Here is a 25,423-nt window from a genome sequence, read left to right as displayed (position 1 = left end):
AATTATACCTACATCTGTATAGCTGTGGCTAGAAGTAAGATAGTTGAATAAGAAGTTATAAATGTTTTTGAAGTCAATATAATAATAATGATTTTTAATATTTGTTTTTTTTCTGAGTGTGTCATTTCAGAAACTGATGCTTAAGTTCCAAAGCAGATGAGGGTTTGATGGCCTTCACTGATTACAAACTGCGAACGGGATGCGCCCCAGCTGCTGATACGTTGTATTTGCAAGTATTGCTAGTAGCTATTTTGAAGGGTATTCCCATAAAACAAGCTGTTTTTTACGAAACATTTTTGAGAAAGCAGAAAGTGAACTATCTTGCTATGATCCCATTTCCTCAGTCTGGCATTGTAGTGCATTGGATCAGCCGGGTGCATTCGTTGGTCGAGGTGAGCGCCTGGAAGGACCGAAAATGTGTCATCGGGTCCACATTGCAGACAGCGTCTGAATGGACGTGGCAGAGATCAAAGGTCAAAGCCGCAGAGCACAGTCGTTCTCCTCCTGTGCCTACAAAAAGACATGGTGCTCAACTTCCACAATGCCCAGTGACTGTGTACAAGCCTCATTACAGAGATGTCTCCTCTCATCGCTGATGCCTGCTGAACATTGTCTGACACAGCCGCCGCCCTGAATATTGATTTTTTTAAAAAGCTGGTGGTCTGACTTGGATGCGACCCTTCAATCAGTGGAATGCTGCACGGTATATGCAAGGCATTCTTAATGTGTTGGATGGGGAACTGTGATCTATAGCAAGGTATTTCAGGAAATTGAAAACGACATATGTGAATTTGAAATGAGGGATTGAGAAAATTTATTTCAATCTATAGCCTACTAAATTTTTGCCTATATTTTTGGGAGAATCAGTTTCTGAATTGGTACAATGGGAATTTAATTAATACGATATGATACGATATATTTTTATTTTTCCCGTGAGGAATTTTTTTTTTTTTTGGACTCCGTCCAGCTGCAGCTACAGTATAGAAAAAAATAATAGAATAAAATGAGTAGCAATAAGTAAAAGACTTCCCAGAAGTTTTTACAGTAGTATATATTATTAATATATATATATTATCTAAGTATATGTTTTATATACATAATATTGAACCATGCATCTTATCGTACTGAGTTGATGCTATTTAATAAATAATAAACATTACAACATTTTTTAAAATTGTTTTAAAAACCCAATGATTTCCTCCACCCTGACCGCCTGGTTGAAGGCACTAGAAATCCCAAACTCCCAATTGGAGCTCTGCAGGCTTTGTCCCATATGGCATAACCCCGACTTTCAACTTAACAATCAATCGTTTTATTAAGGTGTGTGGGAGCAGAAAGGAATTACACATCTCCACCATCTTTTCTCAGATAATATGTTTATATCATATGCAAACTTTTCCAATACTTCGGGGTACGCTCCAACCGCCTGGTTTAGCAAAAGATTTTACAAAGCTTTCTCCAACAGCAACAAAAAAACTCTCAAAAATATGTAAGTTACTTTCGTACACAGATAAAATGTATTTACCCATCTCAAAATGGGAGACAGACCTGTCTATAGCTCTGGAACCTGACTTTTGGATTCAAGTTTGTGAAAACGTATTTAAAATGACAAAACACACAACTTATCTAATATAAAATTATTCATATAACAATATTACTCAATACATGATGACGAAAATGGGACTCTCAGACTCACACAAACTCATGCTTTATGGTTATGCATCCCGGTTTTATATTTCTGGACTAAAGTCTTAGAAAAACTTGCCGCTATCTTAGGCTGTAGGATACCTTTATCTCAAAGCTTGTGTTTGGTAGGTAGCCTAACAACAACTGATTTACCACATTAACAACCTCAATCTACACTTGTAGCCCTGGCTATCACCAAAAAGCAAACAATTCTTGTTAATTGGAAAAATAAACAAACTCTAAATATGGACCAATGGTCTAACCTCCTCATAAATCACATTTTAATGAAAAAAAATCTCTGCTTCGAATAAACACCAAATATCAAAATGTATCTGCTTCTGTATTTGGCATTTGACTAATGGTTGTGAACCCAGTTGCTGCCAGCAAGATCAAGTAGACCACATAGGTTGGAGACACAGTCTTCACCCTGCAACTCCCCTCCAATTTTAATGCACCCCACAACTAGGAGGGGCGGGTGAGTTGGGGTGGGGAGCCATCGGTTGGGGCAGACAGCAGTATTAAGCAGTGCTGCGGTCCGGTGGGAGAATCCTAAGAATTCCAAATCGGTTAACACCGATCGCCATCACGACGCCGCTTACTCTAGTAGGCTTTTCCTGACATTTTTTCACAATTCTTTTCAACTTGTCCAAGGCCCCAAGTCCAGCTGAAGAAAAACCTCCCCAGTGTATGATGCTGCCACTATCATGCTTCACTGTACTATACTAATTCTTGCAAATGACTATATGAAGAGGGAGACAGAAACTGGTCACTTACCTGTTGATAGTGAAAGTCCACATATAAATCATTGTTGAAACATAGAGGGATTAGCCACATCACTCTTCTTAATGACAAGAAGATGCAGCCATCATCCAGCAAAAAATCCATCAGGTACTCACTGGAATGAAGAGGGCGCACCATTCCATCTGAAAGTAGGAGGGCCACATTTGTCTCTTCTAAAACAGTGACATCTTCATCAGTTTAATAACAGATGCCAATGAGAGAGAAAAAAATCGCCAACAGAATCACCATGACATAGACAGTTTCCCCAGGTAGTATGAATGATATAAACAATATAATGTGAAAATAAAATGTTATGCAGGTCTCTTGTACCTTGCTGTCGGTTGGCGAAGATGGAGAATTCTTTAATTTCAGCGAGATTAGAGATACTCATTTCTTTGCAGAGTTCATTTACCACATCTGCTGCCATCTTGAGGACAAACAACACAAATAAATGCTCTTACTTCAACAACAGATGCTTTTATTCACAGATAAATACAACTAGAACTTTATGGTCAAGGAAGCATTAAATTGTGTCCCACCAAACATACTCCATTTAGGGCTGACTGGAAATTGGGCACACCTGGTATTCACTCGAGGGCCCGTCGATGGTATTTTGTTGATGACTTGAGTTGACTTAAATTTGCCCTTGAGTTTGCTGTTGGTTTTAACTCCTATTTAGTTTTGGCTGGTAATAGACACAAACTGGTGGAAAATAATCTCTCATACGCAATATCTGCGACTGCGCATATACATCTGTGCATGAACATAGCCTGATAACAAAATGGCTTGTCCTCCATTCACTGCTAGCAAAGAAATACTTTAATTCAACAATTTTCGAAGCGAAAACATCTTGGGAATTTTGTGAGTTTTTGTGCATTTTTAGACCTTTGTTTTCTATTCTAAAACAGTGTGTCACAATGGCAAGACCATTTGGCAAAATGAAACGCTTTAGGTAACTTCAGTTTCAATATCTTTAGATATCAACCAAGATATCATTTAGCATTAGCTAAAGTAACAACACAACTACTGGTCACCAGATTGACTAGTGATTAGATTTATTCTAAACAATTCATTTCATTTCATTTTCACTTTAACTTTAACTTACAAAACAAAAACAAAAAAAACAATTTATGCTGATTTTCTTTTAATCATAATGAGTAAGTCAGGATTAATGGCGGCATTGATCATACTTTGCAGTGTACTTTTCGAAGCACAATCTGACAATGAGAGCGCCACTGCCATCTATACTGTAATAGTAGTAGTAGTAGTAGTAGTAGTAGTAGTAGTAGTAGTAGTAGTAGTGGTAGTACAATTACATTTGCCTATTGGAGGTGGGAGAGGGCTTTGAAAAAAAATTCCAGTTGCTGCCTTTTTGTGAAATTAAAGTTGTAAAGACAAACATTTTGTAGTAGTTTTCTTGTACTTCCATTAAATACAAGACTGTCAGCAAGAACAAGAACACTTTGCACTACTGGCTTGCATAAATCAAAAATGGTTTACTATTGAATATCATCACCCCCATATACTGAAATATAGTTGGTTCACATTTAGAAGGGATTTAATAAATCCTTAAAGTATGACTCATGGAAATCTTCAAAATTACCCAGATATGACCAAATTTCCATTTGTTTTAGAGACATTTACATGTGTATCCTCATAAGTGACATGCCTATTGTAATAAATACTATTGTGCCTATTGTAATAAATACATCTATACAGACAGATAATGTGAACATTTCCCAAATGAAACTATTACTACCCTATCATCCTCAGATGGGAGAAAGTAATACCTACACTGAAACTATGTATCTTGATAGGGAATTCCACCTGCCCTGGAAGCTGGATAGAAATGAGCTGCAATGATTTACCAGCCTGAAAAACAAAAACAAACAAAATAATGTAAAAAATAAAATAAAATTACACCTGCAAATAATGCTAGATTAGTTTGACTATTTTTTAGCAGCAAATTTTGTACAGTAGTCCAATGTGTATAAAGCAATAACTCTACTTGCCAGGTTGGCCTCCAGCTCAATATGTGAAGGGATGTTACGTCGACCACCGAAATTGAGAGATCTCTGAAGGTTATCCTGACACACAGATGCCAGTTCTGAGAGCAAATACAATTGCGGGAAGCAAAACAGACATTACATTTAATTATTTTGATAAGCTAATATACTGTACATACGCCGTAACCAGGAAACTAATTCCTTTCCAGCCTAAAAAAAACATGCAGCCTTACTACTGTTTCATTGTCCAGGACATTGTCTTTAGCCCGGTGCTCTACCATTTGTATAAAAGGAGCTCTTGAGTTGCTGATTTCCCAACTGTCCATCCAGTAGGAAGTTCAAAATTTATATTTGTATTTTTTTTTTCCGGTGAGCAGCAGGAGCCGCGCTCAGAAATCATTTGGTGATCTAACCTCCTAACTTGAAAACCTTAATGCTGAGTGTCAAGCAGGGAGGGAGGCAAATGGGTCCCATTTTTTATAGTCTTTGGTATGACCTTGCCGGTGTCTGAACCCATGACCTCCCAGTCTCATGGCAGACACTCTACCGCTGAAGCTAAAGGCAAACTGTGGCAGGGTTTTTACTTTCTGGACCATGATTTGGCACCTGCTTAAGAATTAAAATATGTTAACAATTAAGAAGAAAAGTACACGTTTAAGGATTTCCATGCAGCCAACAATGTCAATGATTTACACCTTTTTGACGTTCTGCATCCAATCCCCCCTTAGACGTGGTGGGTGTGTCAGAAGTCTAGATAGGATAATACGAAAAATATGAGGCCTGAAAAAAGGACCTAGTCGTGAATGGGAGAATAGTCCCTTTATCCTAAAAGCAAAAGTAGTCACACTTATATCTGATGTAAATTAATCAGCTCAAATGAATACTGTTGTACCTCGGTAAGGGTGTTCATGGTCCACAGCGATGTCATGCAGGTGGCGTGTAACATAGGGCCTTAGATTACCAGAGCAAGGGAAGAACCCAGCAACCAGGTTGAGTAGACGCCAGCCTAGAATGCAGCTGGATCTGTTTAAACATACATGAATGTGAGGTTATTTTTTTCCACAATTGAAAAGGCATTATATAACAGATGTCTGGTATTTGTCGAGTTGAATGGTTAAAAGCCAGGGAGGAAAATGTTGAGTAGAATAGGTTGAAGTGTAACGAATACTGCCCGTCACCCTCAATTTTTCTATTCTATTTCCCTTTTTAAACATTTCCCCCTGGGGAATGTGTGTGCATGTCTTAACTCTAGTGTTTTCAGTTTAAAAAGGACTCTTTGAGTTTCCCTCCAGCAGGGACTGAATTTCGTTTTATAACCCCCAGGAAATGCATACAACAGCTCCAACAGACCTGAAAGCCTGTTTGGTCATCTTTTATGGTCTGGTCTATCCACACGAATTAGCTATGTGTTTTTTTGGAAACAATGTTCCTTGGAAGTTATATGGTACAACAGTTTGCAGTATCGGTTATCCTCAAGAATCCTGCCGCTCCTAATTAATCTGAAGTCTACATAATTCGGGACATACACGGACTCTATGTACTGGACTGACATCAAGTGACTCCTGTGTTTTATCTTTGTACACAACCTGTATGTCTATCTCAAATGAATGATGTGTGTAATTTCTGTAGCCACCTAAGTTGAGCTAATTAGTAAGCTTAGCGTATTCAATAACTTTATGATCGCGGTAATGTTTGAAATGTGTTCAGAATGATAAATAAAGCATTTGGCTTGTCAATTCTGATAAAAAATTATCTAATACTAATCCCAAAAGCTTGGTCTCAGTCGACCAAGTCTGCTTCATGCACACAGAAGAGGCGGGACCAAACTGCCGGCCCCCTGGGTCACAGTTAAAAAGCCAGCGCACGAAGGAACTTCTCTCTCTTCCCCTCCTGCTCTCTTCCCCGCCTGCTCTTCACCTCACGTCTGGCCCCATGAACTTTTCCTGATCATCACTAGAAACGTGGTCGCTGAGGGTGACCCCGCGGCTTCTTCCTTTGAGCTCCGGACTTGAGCCACAGCACGCGTCAAGCAAGGACTCGCAACCACCCTGCGCATCCCCAAGGCGCGCGTCTGTTCCAGCCGTGAGCCCGAAGCGCCCCGCAGCGCCCACACCAACTGACTGCGGCCTCTCAACCGCGCAAGCACATCACCACCAACCGGGACCTGCCGCGGCCTCCACGCCGCGTGTGCACCTCGCCACCAACCGGAGACCTGGTGCAGCATTCCAGCGTTCAACCAAGGATCGACACTCATCGAGTCTCTCTCTCTCTACCGTGCGACTGAACCTCTCCCGTGCGACTGAAACAGTCCGTAAATTGCGCCCTCATTGCAATCTGACCATATACTACTGGTGCAATGCTTTTTTCAAACATAAAATGATTGACAGGTCAAAACGCTTCCATCTTTATCCCCCATCTACCTTTTTCATTCCCTTTTTATCTTAGTTACTTAGGTTGCACGTTTTCTTTTTCTTTTTGATTTGCATTTTTATTCCGTTTCATTAATAGGTTAGGCTGTGACTGATATATATGTGTGTTTACTAAATAAATTTGTTGTCTAGAAACTCAATTTCTGCCGAATCATTTGTGTTTACTGAGTGGATTAGTAATTCTCTTATGAAAGCAAAGAACTCCATGATTAACTAAAGTAGCAACTTCAGATTATGAATACTTGATAATAGGATTTTTATCGTTTATTTTGCTCCTACAAACAAGCAAAGTCAACGTGGTGCCCCAGAGGTTCCTGAGGAAATTACAACTCCCCTCAGTACCGTCTAAATTTCTCATAAGCCATTACGGCAACCCAAATAATCGCCACAGAAGGAATAAAAGATTGGTGGAGCCTTGGTGGTTTTTCAAATATCACCATGTTAAAATGCTAAAGATGCTCTTTACTTGCAAAGTGACATTAGTGGTAACGCCTTCAGTCCCAGATACACATATTAGTTTAACCCAGTGTGCAGTAATGATGACAAGGTAGGGAATAATTCAGCCTTTAGAAAGTATCACAATGGGTCAGAATTGGTGTTGCGATTTGATTAATCACCAGAGGCTGCCAAAGCATTTAAACATCTTGGTCACGTTTACATTATGTTTTCAAATGTAGGCTACTATGCCTACAACATCCACTAAGGGCCACTGGGTAAATGTCAGGTGAGCTAGGCAACTACTGTAACTAAGGGAAAGGTTACAGGCTGTAATGCTTGTAACATCCAACAGGGGCCACTGTAACAATAACTAGGGGAAAGGTCAGGTCAGCAACGGTAACTGCGGTAAAGGTCATAAACAGATATTTTCTTTCATAGTTAATTTGCTTGCTATAATAATCATATACATTGCTTCAGTAATACAACCATCTCTTGGCAAAATATAGTACAGTACATATGCCATGGTAACGCAAGTCTACAGTAGCATTTCACCTCTGAGGATTTCGTGTTGGGGCTAAAGTGTCAGATGCCCGAAACCCGAGGCTGTTCCAAGCTTTTTTCCTTGGATTAACTTTAGGAAGCCTCCTACATGGGAATCTGTGTTTTTGACCAATGCTGCTGCAAGCAAACGAGCCCTCACCGGAAACTTGGTTTATGATTATGACACACGTACAAAAACACAAACACACATCACACGTTGCCATCATCATCATTGAAAACAGACTATAATACTTAAATAAGGTCCTCTCTATCCTTACTATAAATTAGGCCAAAAGAGTTAGTGGTTACCTTCGTACCTTATGAGAGACTGTGGGGTAGGGTGGGGGGAGCTTGTATGTGTCTTAATTTCAGAAAACTCCGACCAATCGTAAACAAACCGATCATATTGCTATTTTAAGAGAGTCTTATGCCCAGTTCAACCTATGAAAATATAAAAACAATTGCCACAGTATTATGGATTATATTGGCATTCAGCCTTCCTCCCCATAGACGCTCACTATAAAAAGCTTAATGTGTTAACTATGACCAATTACCACCAAAATTGACATGCGCATCTCTAACTTACGCCTAAATCAATCTTTTAAAATAACAATATGAAAGGTTTCTTTATGATTGGTCGTAGTTTTCTGAAATTAAGACACATACGAGCTCGTCCCACCGCCACGCACAAGGTACGAAGGTAACCACAAACTCTAATGGCCTAAATCATAGTAAGGATATAGAGGACCTTATTTAAGTATTATAGTCTGTTTTATCAGTGATGATGATGATGACAACGTGTGATGTGTGTTTTTGTATGTACATGTGTCACAATCCCAGTATGTGCTGACCAAGTTTCCCGTGAGGGCTCGTTTGCTCAGTAAGGCGTTGTAAAGTTAATCGAAGAGAAAAGGCTTGGAACAGCCTCGGGTTTCAGGCATCTGACACTTAAGCCCAAACAGGAAATCCTCCGAGGTGAAATGCTACTGTAGACTTGCGTGTTGCCCTTTCCTGAAAATATAATAATGAAATGAAAGGAAAGGCTGCTTTAATAAAGTTTAAAACGGAGGAAGAGCATCCCAGCACGATACAGTGGCTTTTATTTTTCGGTTGCGGCATTGTTCCAGTCGCTGTGAATGACACCAGAAGTTGATACGCACAACGATCACTTAATTTCCTGGTCAGTCAGCTGCCACAACGATTGCTTCCGAGGGATAACTTCTAGATAAGGCATTGCAATCTATTTACAGTATTAACTGTCAAGCTTTTATTTTGAAGTTAACCCTATAGAACAGTGGTGGGCAAACTCGGTCCTCGAGGGCCGGAGTTCTACAGGTTTTGAATGTTTCCCTGCTCCAATGCAGCTAATTCCAATACAACAGGGTCGTTATCATGCTTATGCAGAGCTTGCTAATGAGCTGATCATATATCAGCTGCGTTGGAGAAGGGAAACATCAAAAACCTGCAGGACTCTGGCCCTCGAGGACCGAGTGTGCCTACCCCTACTATAGAAGCATAGAAGCATAGAAGCCTATCAACAATCATTGCAGCAGCTAGCTTGACTAGCTAATGGCACATTCGCCGTGAGCTGGCCAAACGGGTGCAGGAGAGTTGTGAGGCTTCGACGTTTTTTTCCCCCATGTCAATGCACCGCAATTTCGGCGATCCCATATATGTCCTTACATGGTCCGTAGTGCAAGAGAAGTGTGGACAGTAGTCGGCTTCCCGAGAGAACTGCGCTGTAAGCAAGCTGATCACAGGCATACTACAAGTCAAGGGTAAGCAATTAATTTAACTCATTCACTCCCAGCCATTTTCACTGAACCAACCCCCTTCACTCCGTGCTTGTTTTACTGGATTTTGACTGATTTTGCAAGGACCACAGAATATTGTGTTCTATTGATATAAAACATGGAACTTATCAAAAGAAAGATTACAGTCTCTTCTTTCATCAGGAAAAAAAACATTGCCGTTTTGCAGCAATTAGCATTAGAATATAGCAAATTTTCATCATTATTCACAAACCTGTTGAAAACACTGGGAAAAAGAGCTTGTTGCAACATGGCCCTGACTTATCTCTTATACTCTGCTGCCACCTGCTGACCGTTTTTGAAATAACTACTATTTCTTCAACCGTTCTCTGCAATTAAGAGGCTGCATCAAAGCCTTCAGTATGCTCTAGCATTTAAAAAAAAAAATCATAAAACGTATAAATCTGTCTTTTGGGACACTTAAAACATTTATTTATACGTTTTTGGGAGCAAATGGGTTAATTAACTTAATTTTTCGAGTTTGGACACCTCTGATCTAGATGAATGTCTCTCAACACCAGCTTAAGCAAGCTTTCATCTCCCTATTTCATCAGTGTTGGTAATTACAGGAAGCTTTAACAATTTGAATGTTAAGCCGGTTGGGAGGAAAAACAAGATCAGACACGTTCTTCCATCAAGATACACAAAGGCTCAGGAATTACAGTTACATACTCACCTTGACCTGTTTTAATTACTACTATGCAGTGTTAAGTGTTAATAAAAGAATGCAAGTTGTTTCAAATGTTACAAAACACACTTACTTAGTATGGTTTTTGGTGGTTTGCTTGATAACCTGACTGTAGATTTCATCTCTCAGCAGTTCTCTTTCCTTCCCTAGCTGAAAAGAGAACGAAAAAAATATTTATCTTTGTTTTTCAAAGTCCATTTTGTGTAAGATTCACTATTTATGTGAGCACTAACCAGCAAGATGTGACTCAGACAGTCTTTTGGGGTGGTACGCCTCTTTATGGCTGCATCGCCCATGAATTGCATCACATCTTTGAAGAAGCCATGATTATTAGGTAACAAACTAAATGTTTAATTTAAAATAACATTTTAGCATGATTATACTTACTCAGAAAGCATTGGACTGATAAGTCATTGCTGTCAAGATCATTGTAGAAAATTAGGGCCTCTTGAATGGGCACCTGCAAGTGAATCAGATGTGTTTTTGAAAATACTGCATGATTTATAAGAAATTGCTATCGCTGGCTTTCATTTACCTCTGTGAATTGAACTGCCTCAGAAAAAGTCTTGACACTTGATTTTGAGCCTTCATTTTCCATTCTTTGATAAACAGGTTAAGATAAACATATTAAAATCAAAATTTTAACTGTTAAAAAAAATTAACTACATGCATACACATACTACACAGCGGAACCCCACATACTCTCAGTTTGGCACCAGCAAATTCACATATTTGTGGATTTTTTTTCAATATTTCCACCATTCCCCACATTTTGATGCAAAACTTGTATTGTAGGTTTATTATTGCTGTTTTGAAGATTTTTGTGGGTTAATATTCCCCTCCCCTCAATGCATTTCAAATGTAGATTGTAGCTATTTGTGGGCCGGCCCAGTCCCAATCCACTGTGAATAGCGGGGGTCCTTTGTATATGAAAAACTGCCTGTCTTTGTTCAATGTATACACAGTGCATATACACAAATAGATGTGATGCACATACACATACACTTGCAAGAAAAAGTATGTGAGAGCTTCAGAATTAAATGGAATTTTGAATACATTTCTCATAAAATGTGATCGTATCAACATCTCCAGAGTCACAGCAGTAGAGCTAAATCTTCAATTAATACCACACAAAGAATAAATTTTCTTCTTCTTTTTCTTCTTCTGTGAGGAGTGGGAGGGATAGAGAGAGAGAGAGAAGTGCGAAATTTTGAGCGTTTTTTGGTGCTTTTTCTGGTACTTTTTTCATCTTTTATTTGATATTATGTGTAATAGTTTTTTTTCTTTATCTTGTAGTTATTTTTTGTAAAACTTAGTGGTTAGTGTTGGTGGGGTTTTTTTCGGTGGTGGACCAGCGTCGCCGGTCGGCAACATGCCGGTGGCGGAAACGCCCGCTGCCGAGTTCGAGCGTCTCACTCGCCGGTACGCAGTTAAGCTGTTGCCGGCAGTGGGCTGCTCGGTGGAGGAGGCAGGACTGGCCGTGGGGAAGGTGGTGGGATACAGTAGTATTAAATCTGCGTCCCGAATGAATGGAGCGATCGTTATCTTCCTTGATGACACTAACAAGGTGGGCCAGGTGGTTGAGAGCGGTGTTGTGATTAGCGACACCTTCACTCCCGTTCTCCCCCACGTGAGCCCTGCAAGAAAGGTAACGATCTCGAATGCTCCGCCGTTTATTAAAAACGAGGTGCTCGCTAAAGAACTGTCGAGATTTGGTCAACTCGTTTCACCGATACAAATGGTGTCTTTGGGCTGCAAGCCACCGCAGCTTAAGCATGTTGTGTGTCACCGGAGACAGGTGCACATGGTGCTTAAAGACACGACGGGCGAGCTGAACCTGACATGCACTTTTAAAGTTGTTAATTTTCCGTATAATGTGTTTGTTTCTACTGAACACATGAAGTGTTTTGGATGCGGTGCGGAGGGGCACCTCGTTCGCTCCTGTCCGGAGCGGAGGGCGTCCGCTCCTGCCTCGGGCGGATGCGGCGGTGGCCGAAGGGGCGCCGCAGCCCACGAAGCCAGTGGATTCAGTGGCGCCGGAGGCTCCGGTGTTGGCCGGTCCGTCGGCTCCGGTCGCCCCGGTGACGGCGGGGTTGGCGGATTCGGTTGATACGGTGCCGGTGGTGGGCGGGGCCGCGGAGGGGTTGATACGGTGCTGGTGGTGGGCGGGGCCGCGGAGGGGTCGATAGGAGCCGGCGGTGGCCCGCCACTGCCACAAACCGATAACGTAATACAGGAGTCGATAAAAGAAAAAAGGGGAGCAAACGCCGTCATTCTACGACCGTGTGAAAATGTTTTTGTGAATGAAAACATGGCTGATGTGGGCGATGAGGCAATGTCTGATGATGACACACTGAAAGTGTCGCAAAAGAGAAAACTTACTGTTCTTGTGAAAGGTATTGTTAAAAATAGAAAAACGACTGAAAGTGAATGTGATTTTACACAGGATGACAACCATGTACCCTACTCTGTCGAAATGATTAAGAGGTTTCTTGAAGACACAAAAGGGGTACGGCAAACCGCCGTATCCGAGCATTTTCCCGATCTCAGGCTTTTTATTAAGTCCGCAAAGCCTCTTTCACGAAGGCTTGGGGAAGTGCTCACCGACCAAGAAATTTATCGCCTCAGAAAGAGCATAGCGAAAGCCAAAGATGAATTGCACAATGATGAAATTGGTGATTAATCTCCTTTTATTGTTTTTTTTGTCATTGCTGTGTTGTCCTAATGGGTCGCTATTTATTTTCCCATTTATGTGTGATTTTAATATGGGAACTCTGAACGTGAATGGTGCCCGGGCTGATTTCAAAAGAGCTGCTCTTTTTAAGATGATGGAATTGAATGGACTGAATGTGTTGTTTCTTCAAGAAACGCACAGCACTGACAACAATGTCTGTGAATGGAAAATAGATTTTAAGGGGGAGGTAATTCTGAGCCATGGTTCCAGTGCCAGTGGTGGAGTTGGTATTTTGTTAGCTCAGAATTTCTTGCCGGCTTCCTTTAGTGTAGAGGAAATTATTCCAGGTTTTTTACTAAAAGTTATAGCTTTCTATGAAAATGTCAAGTTAGTATTTTTAAACGCCTATGCTCCAACCAGAGGGTTGGAGAGGATCACGTTTTTGGATAAGTTAGGTGATGCTCTTAAAGCGTGTCGTGGTGATTTCGTGTTTTTAGGCGGTGATTTTAATTGCACTGAAAATCCCGCTCTGGACAGGAATCATCCTGAGCCACACCCTGGGTCGTCTCACAGACTCAGACAGCTCATTAAAGACCACGAGCTGTCTGACCTATGGAGAGTTTTTCATCATGACACACGACAGTACACATGGAGCCATAAGTATGAGAATTATTTATCCCTCGCCAGACTTGAACGCTTTTACTGTTTTAGTCACCTTTTGAATATTTTTAAAAGGTGCTCGATTCGGCCTGTTGGTTTTAGCGATAATTTTCTTGTTTCTTGTTCCGTTTTTATTCAGAACATTCGCTTACGTAGCGCCTATTGGCATTTTAACACAGCTCTTTTGAATAAACAGGCCTTTAAAACAGCTTTTAAGTTTTTTTGGTTATCCCACAGAGAAAGCAGACCCAATTTTCCCACCATCCAGCAATGGTGGGATTATGGAAAAACTCAGACCAGACAACTGTGCCAGAATTTCACTCGCTTTGCCACGGGTGAGTTGACCCGGACTGTAAGGGGTCTGGAGAGACAGGTAGAGGAGGCTTTTAGACTCCCTCAGGTCCAAACAGTCGGCGCTGGCCAGCCTGCTCGGGGTTTCTGCACAGGGGGCGCTAGTCAGGTCGCGTTTTATGAACATCTCGCAGATGGATGGCCCCTCTCAGTTTTTCTTTGGGCTTGAGAAGAAAAATGGACAAAGGAAGATCATTCATTGCTTACGCACGGGTAGCTGTTCCGAAGTCTCAGATTCTTCTGGGATCAGGAAATATGCTGCCGGTTTCTACAGAGACCTTTATAGGAATGAGTGGTCAAGTAATCCAGAGGCACACAGCAAATTTCTAAGCGGTCTCCCTCAGGTGAGCCAGGAGAAAAACCCCCAGTTGGCGGCACCGGTGAGGCTCGAGGAGCTGGAAGCTGCCCTGGGGAGCCTGCAGTGTGGCAAGGCTCCTGGCATTGATGGCCTTTCGGTGGACTTTTACAAGTCCTTCTGGCCGATTGTCGGACCAGACTTGCTTGCCGTGAGTAACGACAGCATCAAAAAGGGGAAACTCCCGTTGAGCTGCAGGAGGGCCGTCATCACCCTGCTACTGGGTTCCACAGAGCATCATTTTCCTTCCTAAAGAAGAGGGGGGGTAGGGCTTGGTGCATTTGGCCAGCAGGGGCGCTGCTTTCAGACTCCAGTTTATACAAAGGCTCCTGACTGGCCCCAAGGATGTTCTGTGGAGACCATTAGCCCGATGCACCCTGCAGCGTTTAGGTTTATGTGGGCTGGATTTCAGTTTGTTTTTAATGGACTTGTCTCGCACGAGCACAGCTTCTCTGCCTTGTTTCTATCGGAGTGCTTTCAAAGTCTGGAACTTCCTGAAAACACAGCGGGCGGAGCAGGCCGACTCACTGTACTGGCTCATGCAAGAACCTGTCCTGCAGGGAACCCTGCTGGACTACCCTAGCTGGGGGTGGGGGGGGGGGCGACTCTGTCCAAGACTCTTCAAGATGCAGGGGTCGCAACGCTTGGCAGAGTGGTGGAGCTGACCGGTCCCAGTCTCGAGGACCCCGCTCCGCTGGCCTCCATTCTGGGGCTACATTCCGAGGGTCGTTACACAGCTGCTGAACCACTGGAAAAGAAGACTGGCTGGACATGAGCGCTCCCTCCTCAGTCTGTATGGCAGTGGTTCCCTAACTCCAAACCCAGAGGACGGCTTCCCCCACATCGGCCTGCTCCCAGACTTGGATGACTGCGGCGGCCCCCTGCTGGAGAACATTCCAGCAGTTTCTTTGGGAGCCGCGCCCGGAAAACAATTCTACCGAACAATGGTTCAGACCTTACACAAAAACAAACTTAACGGACGCTTGGACACTCCATGGAGGAGAGTTATAGACGATAAACTGAAGCCAGCTTGGGGCACCTTATACAAAGCCCCAGTGGTCAAAAAACACAGCGATGTTCAGTGGCGGATCCTCCACGGCGTCGTGGCCGTGAACTCATATATCCACGATAAATCCAGCCGTGGAGGATACCTGCCCCTTCTGTGGACACAGGGAAACAGTCTTTCATTGTTTCTATCAGTGCGAGCGTTTGCGATCTGTTTTTGATTTTGTTGATAGGGTTTTTACCCAATGCAAAGTAGTTTTTCACAAGCACTCTTTTATTTATGGTTTTAACCACAAGGGCCAGATCAAGAGAGAAAGCCGGGTTTTAAACTTTGTTTTGAGCCAGGCCAAGATGGGTGTGTGGTTGTCCCGTAAAAGGAAAGTTGACGATGAGGCAGAAGTCGATCCCACGGTTCTATGCAAAAAGTTGATAAAGTCCAGACTCTTTATTGATTTTAGTTTTTACAAGAAAGCAGGAGATTTGGATAGTTTTTGTGAGATGTGGACTGTTAACGGGGCACTGTGCGACGTGAATGAGGAGGCGCAATGTTTTAGTGATGTTCTGATGTAAAAGCATTTTATTTTTATATTTTTATCTATTTATTTAATTGCTTTTACCGAGCTGTGTGTTATGAAAATAATGTAAATAAGTGCGGCAAATAAATGTCATTTTTTCAAAATCAAAATCAAATCTTCTTCTTCTTCTTACTTTTTACACCCTGCACTGTGAACTCCTAAGCAATTTTTTTAGGGGGGGGGGGGGGGGGGAGGCTATGGGGACCCAGAACTGTACTCAGTACTGACTGGTTTTCTGAGTAGTGAGTGTAAATGTGTATCTCATACAGTACCTGAAGAATTTCATGGCAAATGCAGCCATTGCTGACATGTGGATGTCTCTATCTTGATTTGATTCCTGGATGGGCATCTGTATTGATCTCTGGGATGAGACATCTCTCTGCCACTCTGAATCACTGTTTGGCCTCTGTAACTCTTGAGGTGACCCCCGGATGGATCTTTGCGCTGTTCTCTGGGATGAGACATCTACAGTACTCCACTGGGAATCAATGTTCTCAATTTGCCTGTCTGTGAGAACCAGAATTTCTTTTTGTTGACTAGACGCTCTTGCACCTCTCATGCTTTTCCACCGATCATCTCTTCGATCCAATTGGAGATAATGGTAGTCCAATGCAGCAGATGGCTGGGTTAGATCCTCTGGGAAAAGACCGGAGCGTCCTCCCATTGTGCCAAAAAGCCAACCTGAAATAAATTATTTGAGAGGAGCAGTTAATTGTACACGCACATTGTAATACCTCATGATTTGTCTTCTATATTTCAATGGTTCAGTTTATTGTTGGACTGGAGCACACAAAACATCCTTCGCAAACCCATTTGGGGACACAAACACCCCTTCCATCCACCTTTTTGAGGGCCTCGACATGTCAGAAAACAAAGTGATGAAAAAAGTTATGTATTTCATTTTGGGGGTCTTGAAATCAGTCAAATATAGCACCTTTGATGATTGCATCAGTACTGTGCTCTGTTGTACTACATTTTCATTGGTCCTCAGCGACCCTATGTCACTTATACAGCTGCGGGCATACAGTAGCTATACACCCTATCAGAATTTGTACGATTTGGACCATCAACAAGACATGAGTTATCAGGTGTCTTAGGACATGCCGGGTGTAACAGTGACGAGCTGGAGACGATGGAGAGAAGGGTGTCATGTATGAAAAAGGCACGCCATTTTGGGGGATGTGACTAAATGGTAATGAGTTGAAGAATAGGTCCAAAAAAGCAAATTGCCCTTATAAAATAATTCTGCACCTTTGAAAACCTTGGGTTCAGCCTCCAAGTTTACAAAAATGATTTAGGGTTAGGATTTGAAAAAGATCCCTTAAGTTTCAAGATGTGCATTCACACGGCCTTGCTACCAGAAAACTTGCTTGCTTATCGCTACCGTATGCTTTATTTGAGCAAAATATTTACTCTGAAACAGCTTTTTATTACATTGTAATGTAGGGAAGTTGAAAGCCCATGAAAGATAGCCACTGAGAATAAGGATTAAAAAAGCGATAGGCCCATTTTAGATGAGTGAAAAATAACATATACAGTAATTTCTGGCCTTAAAGGTGCACCTGACTATAAGCCGCGCTAGCTAAATTTGGGGAATATTCGAGTTTGTTACACACATAAGCCGCACCCGACTGTAAGCCGCTGGTGTTTTAACGTTACCACACCGGGTTGTATTTGGGCTCACTTGGTTTGTTTTGCTCTGCCTCACACTCTTGCGCTTCCTTTATAGTGCGATCTTGTGGTCTGATGGCTGAGCCGCATATTTACCATGATAAAACATACATATTTTACATACTTTATTTTGATGGTGGCCACCACACCTAAACATAACAAGGAACAGCCCCTAGTAGGTTATAGCAATGTTTACCCGCTTGGAGTCCCTCCATTGGTAGTAACTTCATAATATCCCCTTTGCTGAAGCTGAGCAGGCTCTTGTCATCTGTTACAAAGCTCTTCAGGGCAACCACGTGGCCAGAATTCTGGAGAACCAAAGAGCACAACATTCAAAACTTCAATTAAAGGGATAAATTACATTTGGGGCTATGAATTACGAAGCAAGAAAGAGCACTTCATACCTTAATGAGCTCTTTGTGGAATAATTGAATCATGGCAATTATTTGAGGAGCTCTGGAGGAGTACAGCTGCAGGTTTTCATTTGTCAGCTCCAGTTGGACTTGGTTTGTGCCGCAGAGTTCAACCGATAGCAACTCTGCAAAGCTTTTTAGATACACCACCAAGCTAAATTAGTGTACTTCAAAATACCAGCTAAAACTAAAACTGACTGCACAAAATGAGGACAGTGTCTTCTGTATCATTTAAAACTTTTAGTGTTCTTATTTTGATCTAATTTGCACCTTTGAAATTTGATCAGATTTTAAATATAATTTAATCAAGTAAAATGTCACATCATATCCATCATTCTATCAATACATCCATCAATTTTTGTCTCTCGCTTTGTTCAGGGTCATTGGGGTCGTTTCTAGCGTGATGGTTTGGGCCGAGTACAACCAGGGACGGCGGGCACTACTGGATAACCAAATGGGCTGAATGTCCACATGTAACTTAATTTATTAAGAGACAAAAAATATATATTTCTCGGCGCTATCATGCGTCACGGATAAGCGTACAATTATGTACAACGACCGCTCAGGTCCATTGCAAAAAATACCACCTCAACTGGCTCCTCTTCATGCAGAGAAGTTGCGATTCTACCCTGAATCACTCCTGGATGACTGACTTCTCACCCTATCTCTAAGGGAGAGCCCGGACACCCTGCCGAAGAAACTTATTTTGTCCGCTTTTATCCGAGATCTTGTCACAGCTTGTGACCATAGGTGAGGATAGGAACGTAGATCGACCTGTAAATCAAGAACTTGGCCTTTCGGCTCAGCTCTTTCACCACAACGGACCGATACAGAGTCAATATCTCTGCAGTCGCTGCACCGATCCGCTTGTCGATCTCTCGCTTTTCCAGGACCATGGTCTTAGATTTGGAGATTTATTCTGGTTGTCTCAGAAGACATTTCACCTCTCATCCAAGCAGTCTTGATCAGTTCATGTGCATAGGCTTGATAGGAGTGCTCTAGCCTGAGCCGTGGTGACGAAAACTACCTGCATATTTATCCCAAAGTTAGAGGTACACCCCACCTAATGGTATTGCTCTTTTGGGATGCAAAAGAACAGGTGTTGCGATACAGTGGAGAGGCTTCATCCTGTCAACAAGTTGTTTGGGTGGATTTACCCTCGTTAATATTGCATTCAGTTGTAAGAATAATTGTACAGGAACCTTAGGCAACCTTAATGCAAATGACCTCTCAATTCTCTGTCAAACTATGTTTTCTCCACGATATGTACATTTTATTCCCCAAGAGTGCCATTTCTCTGAGGTGCAGTTAGACAGCTCAGTCTTGAGCCTTTTGTCTTGTCATTTTTTCTAGTCTTTTGAGTTAGCTCATCTATGACTGCCATGTGATTTCTCAGTGGTTGCTCGGATTTCTTATTATGTAAACATGACACTCTGTTCTTTCATCAACAGCCTTGCTCTTCTTGTTGCTTATGGAATTACATGCACTTTCCTGTCCCCACCAAGAGCGATGACGCTACTAAGGATTTCCGGTGTCCCGACAAAACAGCATACCCATTGGAGTAGCATACCTCACACTTCAGTGCATGCGCTGTAGGACCGGGTCATGCACAGTAGAAACGGGTTGGGTTTAGGGTGAGGCCACAGATAGAGATTACATAGAGGCAGCAATATGGCTATGCTAATCTGACGAGGTATGCTGATCTGACACCGGCGTGTGCCGTCGCTGGACCTGCGGGAAAGGCCCGTAGCAACGTCCAGGGTTGCTGATGCGGGGGCCAGCGCCGCCCCTCAGTGAAGTGCAGCGGGGAAGCATGCAATGCAACTCTGTCCTTTCCACCACATGAAATGCTCAATTTGCACACACTTCAAGTCACACCGTCTCCGTTTTCCATATTAAAGATGATAATAACTTATTATCATTTACTTCCAAATACCTCTAAACAGTATACTCAATAGCTATTTCCTTGTTTTACCGGCTGGACGGTATTCACCCAATAGTATCACAGTAGCAAAGTGATGTCATGCCGCACACTTAACCGCAAATATTTATCCGAGTCCTGATCGGGAAACAACGTCCGATTCCGATCGAGACAGCAACCATGTGATCGGGCCAGATTTCCGATCGGATCCTGTGGTTTATCGTAATGCAAGCACTCAGTTTGACGCTCATGTTTATCAGTGGGCTTTTGCTTTTTGTCCACAAATTGAAAGGAGCACACCACATATGTTTAGGTGTTTTTTTCCATTGAAGATTTTCAGCCTAATCCTTCTGCCTTCTCCATCCTCAGGTAAGTGCTGGGAACTGTATCTATTATCGAAACAACATTGTCTTTTCGTTTGGGGGTGCATGATCAAAAAATAGCTCTTGAAGCAACGGACTTAAACTTCTTCTGGTTGCTGCCAACAGGTTCCCAGTTGTGCAATACATTTTTAAATGCTACGGGGGGCTTATCATCGTTTAGAAAAGAGAACCAAAAACATTAAAATAAACCGCTCCGGTAAACGAAAGCCATTTTAACAAATTATTTATAGCTACTTTCAGTGTCTTACAGGTAGTCGCTCCCACAAAGGTTTCTACAGAGCTCTCAGGAATAAGGTGAATAGGTGAATAACTTTTTGCGGTACTCAGGGATTCTACTCGCTGTTGGGTCTGTTTTCAGTCCATAGTAGATGTTGGCAACTTGGCATTACTGTATTTAGATATTTAAGCATTTTGCTATGGTAGTCCGCTGTATTTATAATTACTGTGTATCTTCCCTTGTCTGCTTGTCGGATTGTGATTTTTTTTCCCCATTTTTCCAGTCACAGCTTTTCTTTCCTTGAAGAAGAGGTTGGAAGGGTGAGAGCTTTTGCTATTTGAAAGAGCTACCAACAGTTTTAACCTAATATGTTCCCCATGGGACAACCTGAAACAGCCCAGTTGCAATCGACTTATTTCCCTGAGAGTAAGATGACCTAGATGAATGAGAAGCTTAACAAGCATCCACCATCCACACAGACAACAAGCATTATTTCCTTAATGATTTGCCTTTTTACCCAAAATGCACAAGTTAATGTGGAGATCCACCTGTTCTTCCATTGATCAAATTTAATCTGTGAAATATTGCTGTTTCTGTATGTTAAATAGATGTTTACCTGTAGTTTTGAAGTAGACGGAGGTGTTTTGGATCAATGCCTGATGCTGCAACCATCCTCAGGAGACGAATTCCACGATGAGACACACCCAAAATCTGAGCATCACCACTGTCTGACTGCAATTATTTAGATACAGTATTAACAAATGGGGTGTGTAGCAATGGAGGTGGGAGGTGCATATTTGGTCACATCCATCCCTGATGTAGATGTTTACATACACGTACATTGTGTGTTTTATTTAAGTGTATGCCTGAAATAGAGCTCACGTTTTTAATCGTAATTCTTCAGCTCAGAATGTTTGAGGAACACTACTGTAAAGTATGATTACAAAACCAAAAGGAGTATTTCTAGCATCTCATTGTTCTAAATATTCCCTCTAATTGGAGCTTTGCGATATGGATACAGATTTACATCTCTATATATGCAATTTTATATTCAACAATATATATTTTCATTTTTCCTTTACTTGGGTAGCTGCTTGGCCATCTATCCGGGACCTCCTACAGTACATGTGGTGGCCAACGGAGACACCCATGTAAATTATAAGTTTTCAGTTTTGTCATGTAATTCTAAACCAGGTTGTTCACTTCTACCCGCTTTTACAAGTTCACCTTCCAAGTGTTTCTTGTGCTACCCAACCGTTCTGGCGGGAGGCTCATGAAGCACATGCAGACTTCCTGCGGCACTGCAGCTCACAACGCCTGTTTCTGCAGCGCAGAAACTCCATGCTTCTGTTCTTGGGGTGCAGCAGCTTCAGACTCCCGTTCCTAACACCATAGAGCAGGGGTGGGTAAACTCGGTCCTCGAGTGCTCGAGTCCTGCAGGTTTTGGAGGTTTCCCTCTTCCAACACAAATTGATTTTCCAACACAAGCTGATTCCAATCAACAGGATCGTTATCAGGCTCATGTAGAGCTTGCTGATGAGCTGATCATATCCCAGCTGTGTTGGCAAAGGGAAACATCCAAAACCTGCAGGACTCATGCGAGTTTGCCTACCACTGTCATAGAGGCTATGGGCGCCCTTTCCTGTTCTGCGGCAGCTCCAGGCTCCTGTTCATGCACCACAACAACTCCAGGTTCCTGTGCTATGGCATACATCTCCTACTCCAACAGCGTACATTTTATAGTCACCACCAGACCCTGTCCATGTCACGACTGAGCGACGAGGTCGCCACGCCTGTCGGCTGTTCACGACACGTCTGGCCTGCAAAAAACACCTGGCCTGTCAACTCTGTCTCTGGTGGCACACATCCTGTGGCACACCACCTGACCCTACTCAAGCAGAGTACATCCTACGGCCACAATTCATTGCTGTGGGGGCCAGCATCAAGGCTGTCTGCCTGAATAACCATGAAAAGTCCCATGTGCTTGCCATTCTGGCCAAGCTCTTGACCGGCCCAGTCTAGTAGTCCACAACAGTCCTAGATAGGGTTAGATACCGAAAGTCGGTACTTATATGGCACCGGTTCTGATGAAACTAGTAGTATTAGGACCGAATAAAAATTAAAATTGCAGTGCCCGACTTTTATTGTTCTAACGCCCCTCTTCCGGTGTCAACTTGCGTGACATGCACGACAGTAACACACTAATGCTACATTCACACCACAAGCTGAAGAAGCGTTCCGCCTCACTTCCTTCGTTAGTGTTTCTCACCACGGGAGTTTCCGAGTTCCGTGCATTAAAGCACACCAGATGGGGCCGGTGTATCGCTTGGTGACCAGCTACTGTGTACAGCACTTTAATTAATGAGTTAACAAAAGACTAGAGACCACATGGTATGTGTCCCTCAAGCACTTCCACATTTTTAGTGGCAACCAGGCGGCCTGTGGAGCACTGTATGCTACTTCCTTGCTCCCCATACGGTTCCGGCTGGCCGTGTTGTTGCACTCCGGCTCCGGGTGACAACAGACAGGACCCTCTGTGTGTCGTAGCCTGATTGGCTGCCACGAGGCGAAGTGCGAAGAAAGATCAATTGTCTTAACTTAGCTGTGGTGAGCTGGTCAGTAACGTGGAAAATAAATGTTTTGGAGCTTTTAGCCATGTTAAAATGCTAGTTCCTCACCAAAAACACAGCCAAAGTGGTGTTTCCCTCCATTCACCCCTCTATGAGAAATTCTAGGTCATTCTGCTCTTCAAGCACCACCTCTTCCAACCCAAAGAAAATGAGTGGATCCACACGACCTGCAATTAGGACCCACCCCTGCACCGCCTTTGCGGACTAAACACTGCCACTTTCTCTGAGACCTCCATGCTCGCAGGATAGGGATAAAAGTAGCCTTCATCAGTGAACATATGTCCAAGTGAATTCAAAGCAATCACTTATCCTTCACATTTGCAATGCCAAAGTGCAATGACAATTGGCCGTCTTAAATTCCCAGAAAGGTTCCACGTGCTGCGGCGGACGTTTGTGCGCCAATGTACCTACTTGAACGAATGGTGTAGTGCTTAGCGCACTCACCATGTGAGCAGAAGGTACGGGGTTTACGTCCCACGCAGGGCTTTTTTTACCCTCCCCTTCACCTCCAGTACGATTTCTTGCGGCAAAAGAGCCGTTTTGTATCAAATGTTTATTGAAGAATTGAACATCCATCCAATTTCCAAATTTAAAGAAGACGCGGTTGTACTGCAGGGGCTGGCCTCACTCGGAGGAGTGCGCGAACACGGCACTCCAGAGTTTTGTGGGCAGTGCTAGGTCTAGGTCAAGAGGGGCGCGGCAGCCACACAGAGAGAGGCGGGGTTTTACTTCCGGGTTAGACAAATAGCCAGAAAAATAACTCATATTTCAGAAGAAATTACATCGTCATGGTGTCAAAAGTAAGATTTAATCATTATATGCCTATAGTTAACCGTGAAAGGGCTTCAAATACCGTGATACAGAACCTTTAATCAGAATAGGCTATTAATAGTAACCTGAAAAGTTAGGTGTAGCTTTCTAAACTATTTCGATAGTAATATTTTTATTTCTGGCTTTCAAGTTACCATAGTGTTCCATTTAACCCTGTAAATAAAAAGGTATTGTTTTTGACAAAGCATGTGCAGTTTTGTATTTTTTAGGTATCGATTTGAGAACCGTTTAAGCACCGGAACCAATTAAAAAGTACCAAGTAGGTACTGGTATTGGATAAAACTCAACCGATATCCAACCCTGGTTCTGGACGCCCACCAGACTGGACCGGATGGGCTTTAAATTTTTTTGTTTTTCCTCAAAAAGTGTTTCATGTACAGTAGTCCATTGCAGGGCACACATCATCAAATAGAGAACGCACAATGCAGCCCCGGATCCACAAACCGCGGCTTTGATGGGAGTGATGTTACCGGGGGACCATCAAGTTCTTATGCAGTCCATGGCAAACAAGTATTGGAGACACCTAGCGCTTGGTGTAAAATTAATAAGCGGAGGAAAAGAACTACATGACTAGTCGCAAGGGAAATCAAAAAACTGATTTTAAGAAAATCTAAAAGACAGACATTTTAAGTTTGTACATATCACACTATTGTTACATTGCACAGCTTTGCACAGCTCTACCTTAGAATATACTAAAAATAAATATAAAAGTTTTACCTGAACAGGAAATAATCGTGAAAAGTAGTTTTCCCAATTGTCCCGAGCAGCAATGACAATCCTTTTCTTCATGTTGTCCTCCTGCATGTTGCTCACCACATTAAGATGAGCTATCAAGGACAAATGGGAAAAAATGACATGTACATTGTGAGGATCAAAATACGTCGTTAACCAACAGATTGAGGATATTTTTGTGAAGTGAGGACATTTTGGCCGGTCCCCACAACTCAAGACCTCTTTTTGATGGTCAAGACTTTGTTGTAGAGTTTAGGTTTGAATTGGGTTATAGTTGAGGTTAGGGTAATAAATGAGGGTAAGCAATCATTTTTGATGGTCGGGGTTAGGTGAAGGGGCTAGGAAATGCATTATATCTATGGATATCCTCACAATTATATAAGTACAAGTATGTGTGTGTGTGTGTGGGGGGGGGGGTATGCTACAAAATGGGGACAACATTCTGACTTCACAGACAAGTGGGGACCTCACCTACAAATAAGGACATTTTAGAGGTCTCAATTTTGTTCAGACATCTTTTTGAGGGTCAAGACTTGGTTTTAGAGTTTAGTTTGAATTGGGTTATGGTTGAGGTTAGTGTAAGGAATGGGGGTAGGCAATAATTTTTGATGGTTGTGGGTAAGGAAA

At 42.4% G+C, this 25,423-nt stretch overlaps 1 protein-coding gene across 2 annotated transcripts in view; it reads right to left on the bottom strand.

The window, feature by feature from the left end:
* The window catches only part of myo15b (myosin XVB), a 98,677-nt gene that overhangs the window by 10,459 nt on the left and 62,795 nt on the right, over positions 1-25,423 (bottom strand). For both annotated transcript variants that reach the window (XM_086065237.1, XM_086065238.1), the window contains 14 exons: positions 24,782-24,891; positions 21,220-21,335; positions 18,074-18,215; positions 17,866-17,977; positions 16,271-16,679; positions 10,914-10,977; positions 10,766-10,838; positions 10,612-10,688; positions 10,452-10,528; positions 5,365-5,495; positions 4,479-4,573; positions 4,261-4,338; positions 2,797-2,893; positions 2,461-2,609 (listed from right to left, as the gene is read on the bottom strand). In XM_086065237.1, coding sequence (XP_085921363.1) covers positions 2,461-2,609; positions 2,797-2,893; positions 4,261-4,338; positions 4,479-4,573; positions 5,365-5,495; positions 10,452-10,528; positions 10,612-10,688; positions 10,766-10,838; positions 10,914-10,977; positions 16,271-16,679; positions 17,866-17,977; positions 18,074-18,215; positions 21,220-21,335; positions 24,782-24,891 — 1,730 coding nt within the window. The remainder of the gene's footprint in view (positions 1-2,460; positions 2,610-2,796; positions 2,894-4,260; positions 4,339-4,478; positions 4,574-5,364; positions 5,496-10,451; positions 10,529-10,611; positions 10,689-10,765; positions 10,839-10,913; positions 10,978-16,270; positions 16,680-17,865; positions 17,978-18,073; positions 18,216-21,219; positions 21,336-24,781; positions 24,892-25,423) is intronic.

This window comes from Leptonotus elevatus, chromosome 20, assembly GCF_054856555.1.
Source record: "Leptonotus elevatus isolate MCC_2025b chromosome 20, RoL_Lele_1.0, whole genome shotgun sequence".
NCBI classification, from domain to species: Eukaryota; Metazoa; Chordata; class Actinopteri; order Syngnathiformes; family Syngnathidae; genus Leptonotus; species Leptonotus elevatus.
Note: the sequence above shows the minus strand (reverse complement) of the source record. Positions and strands in the feature narration are given on the sequence as shown.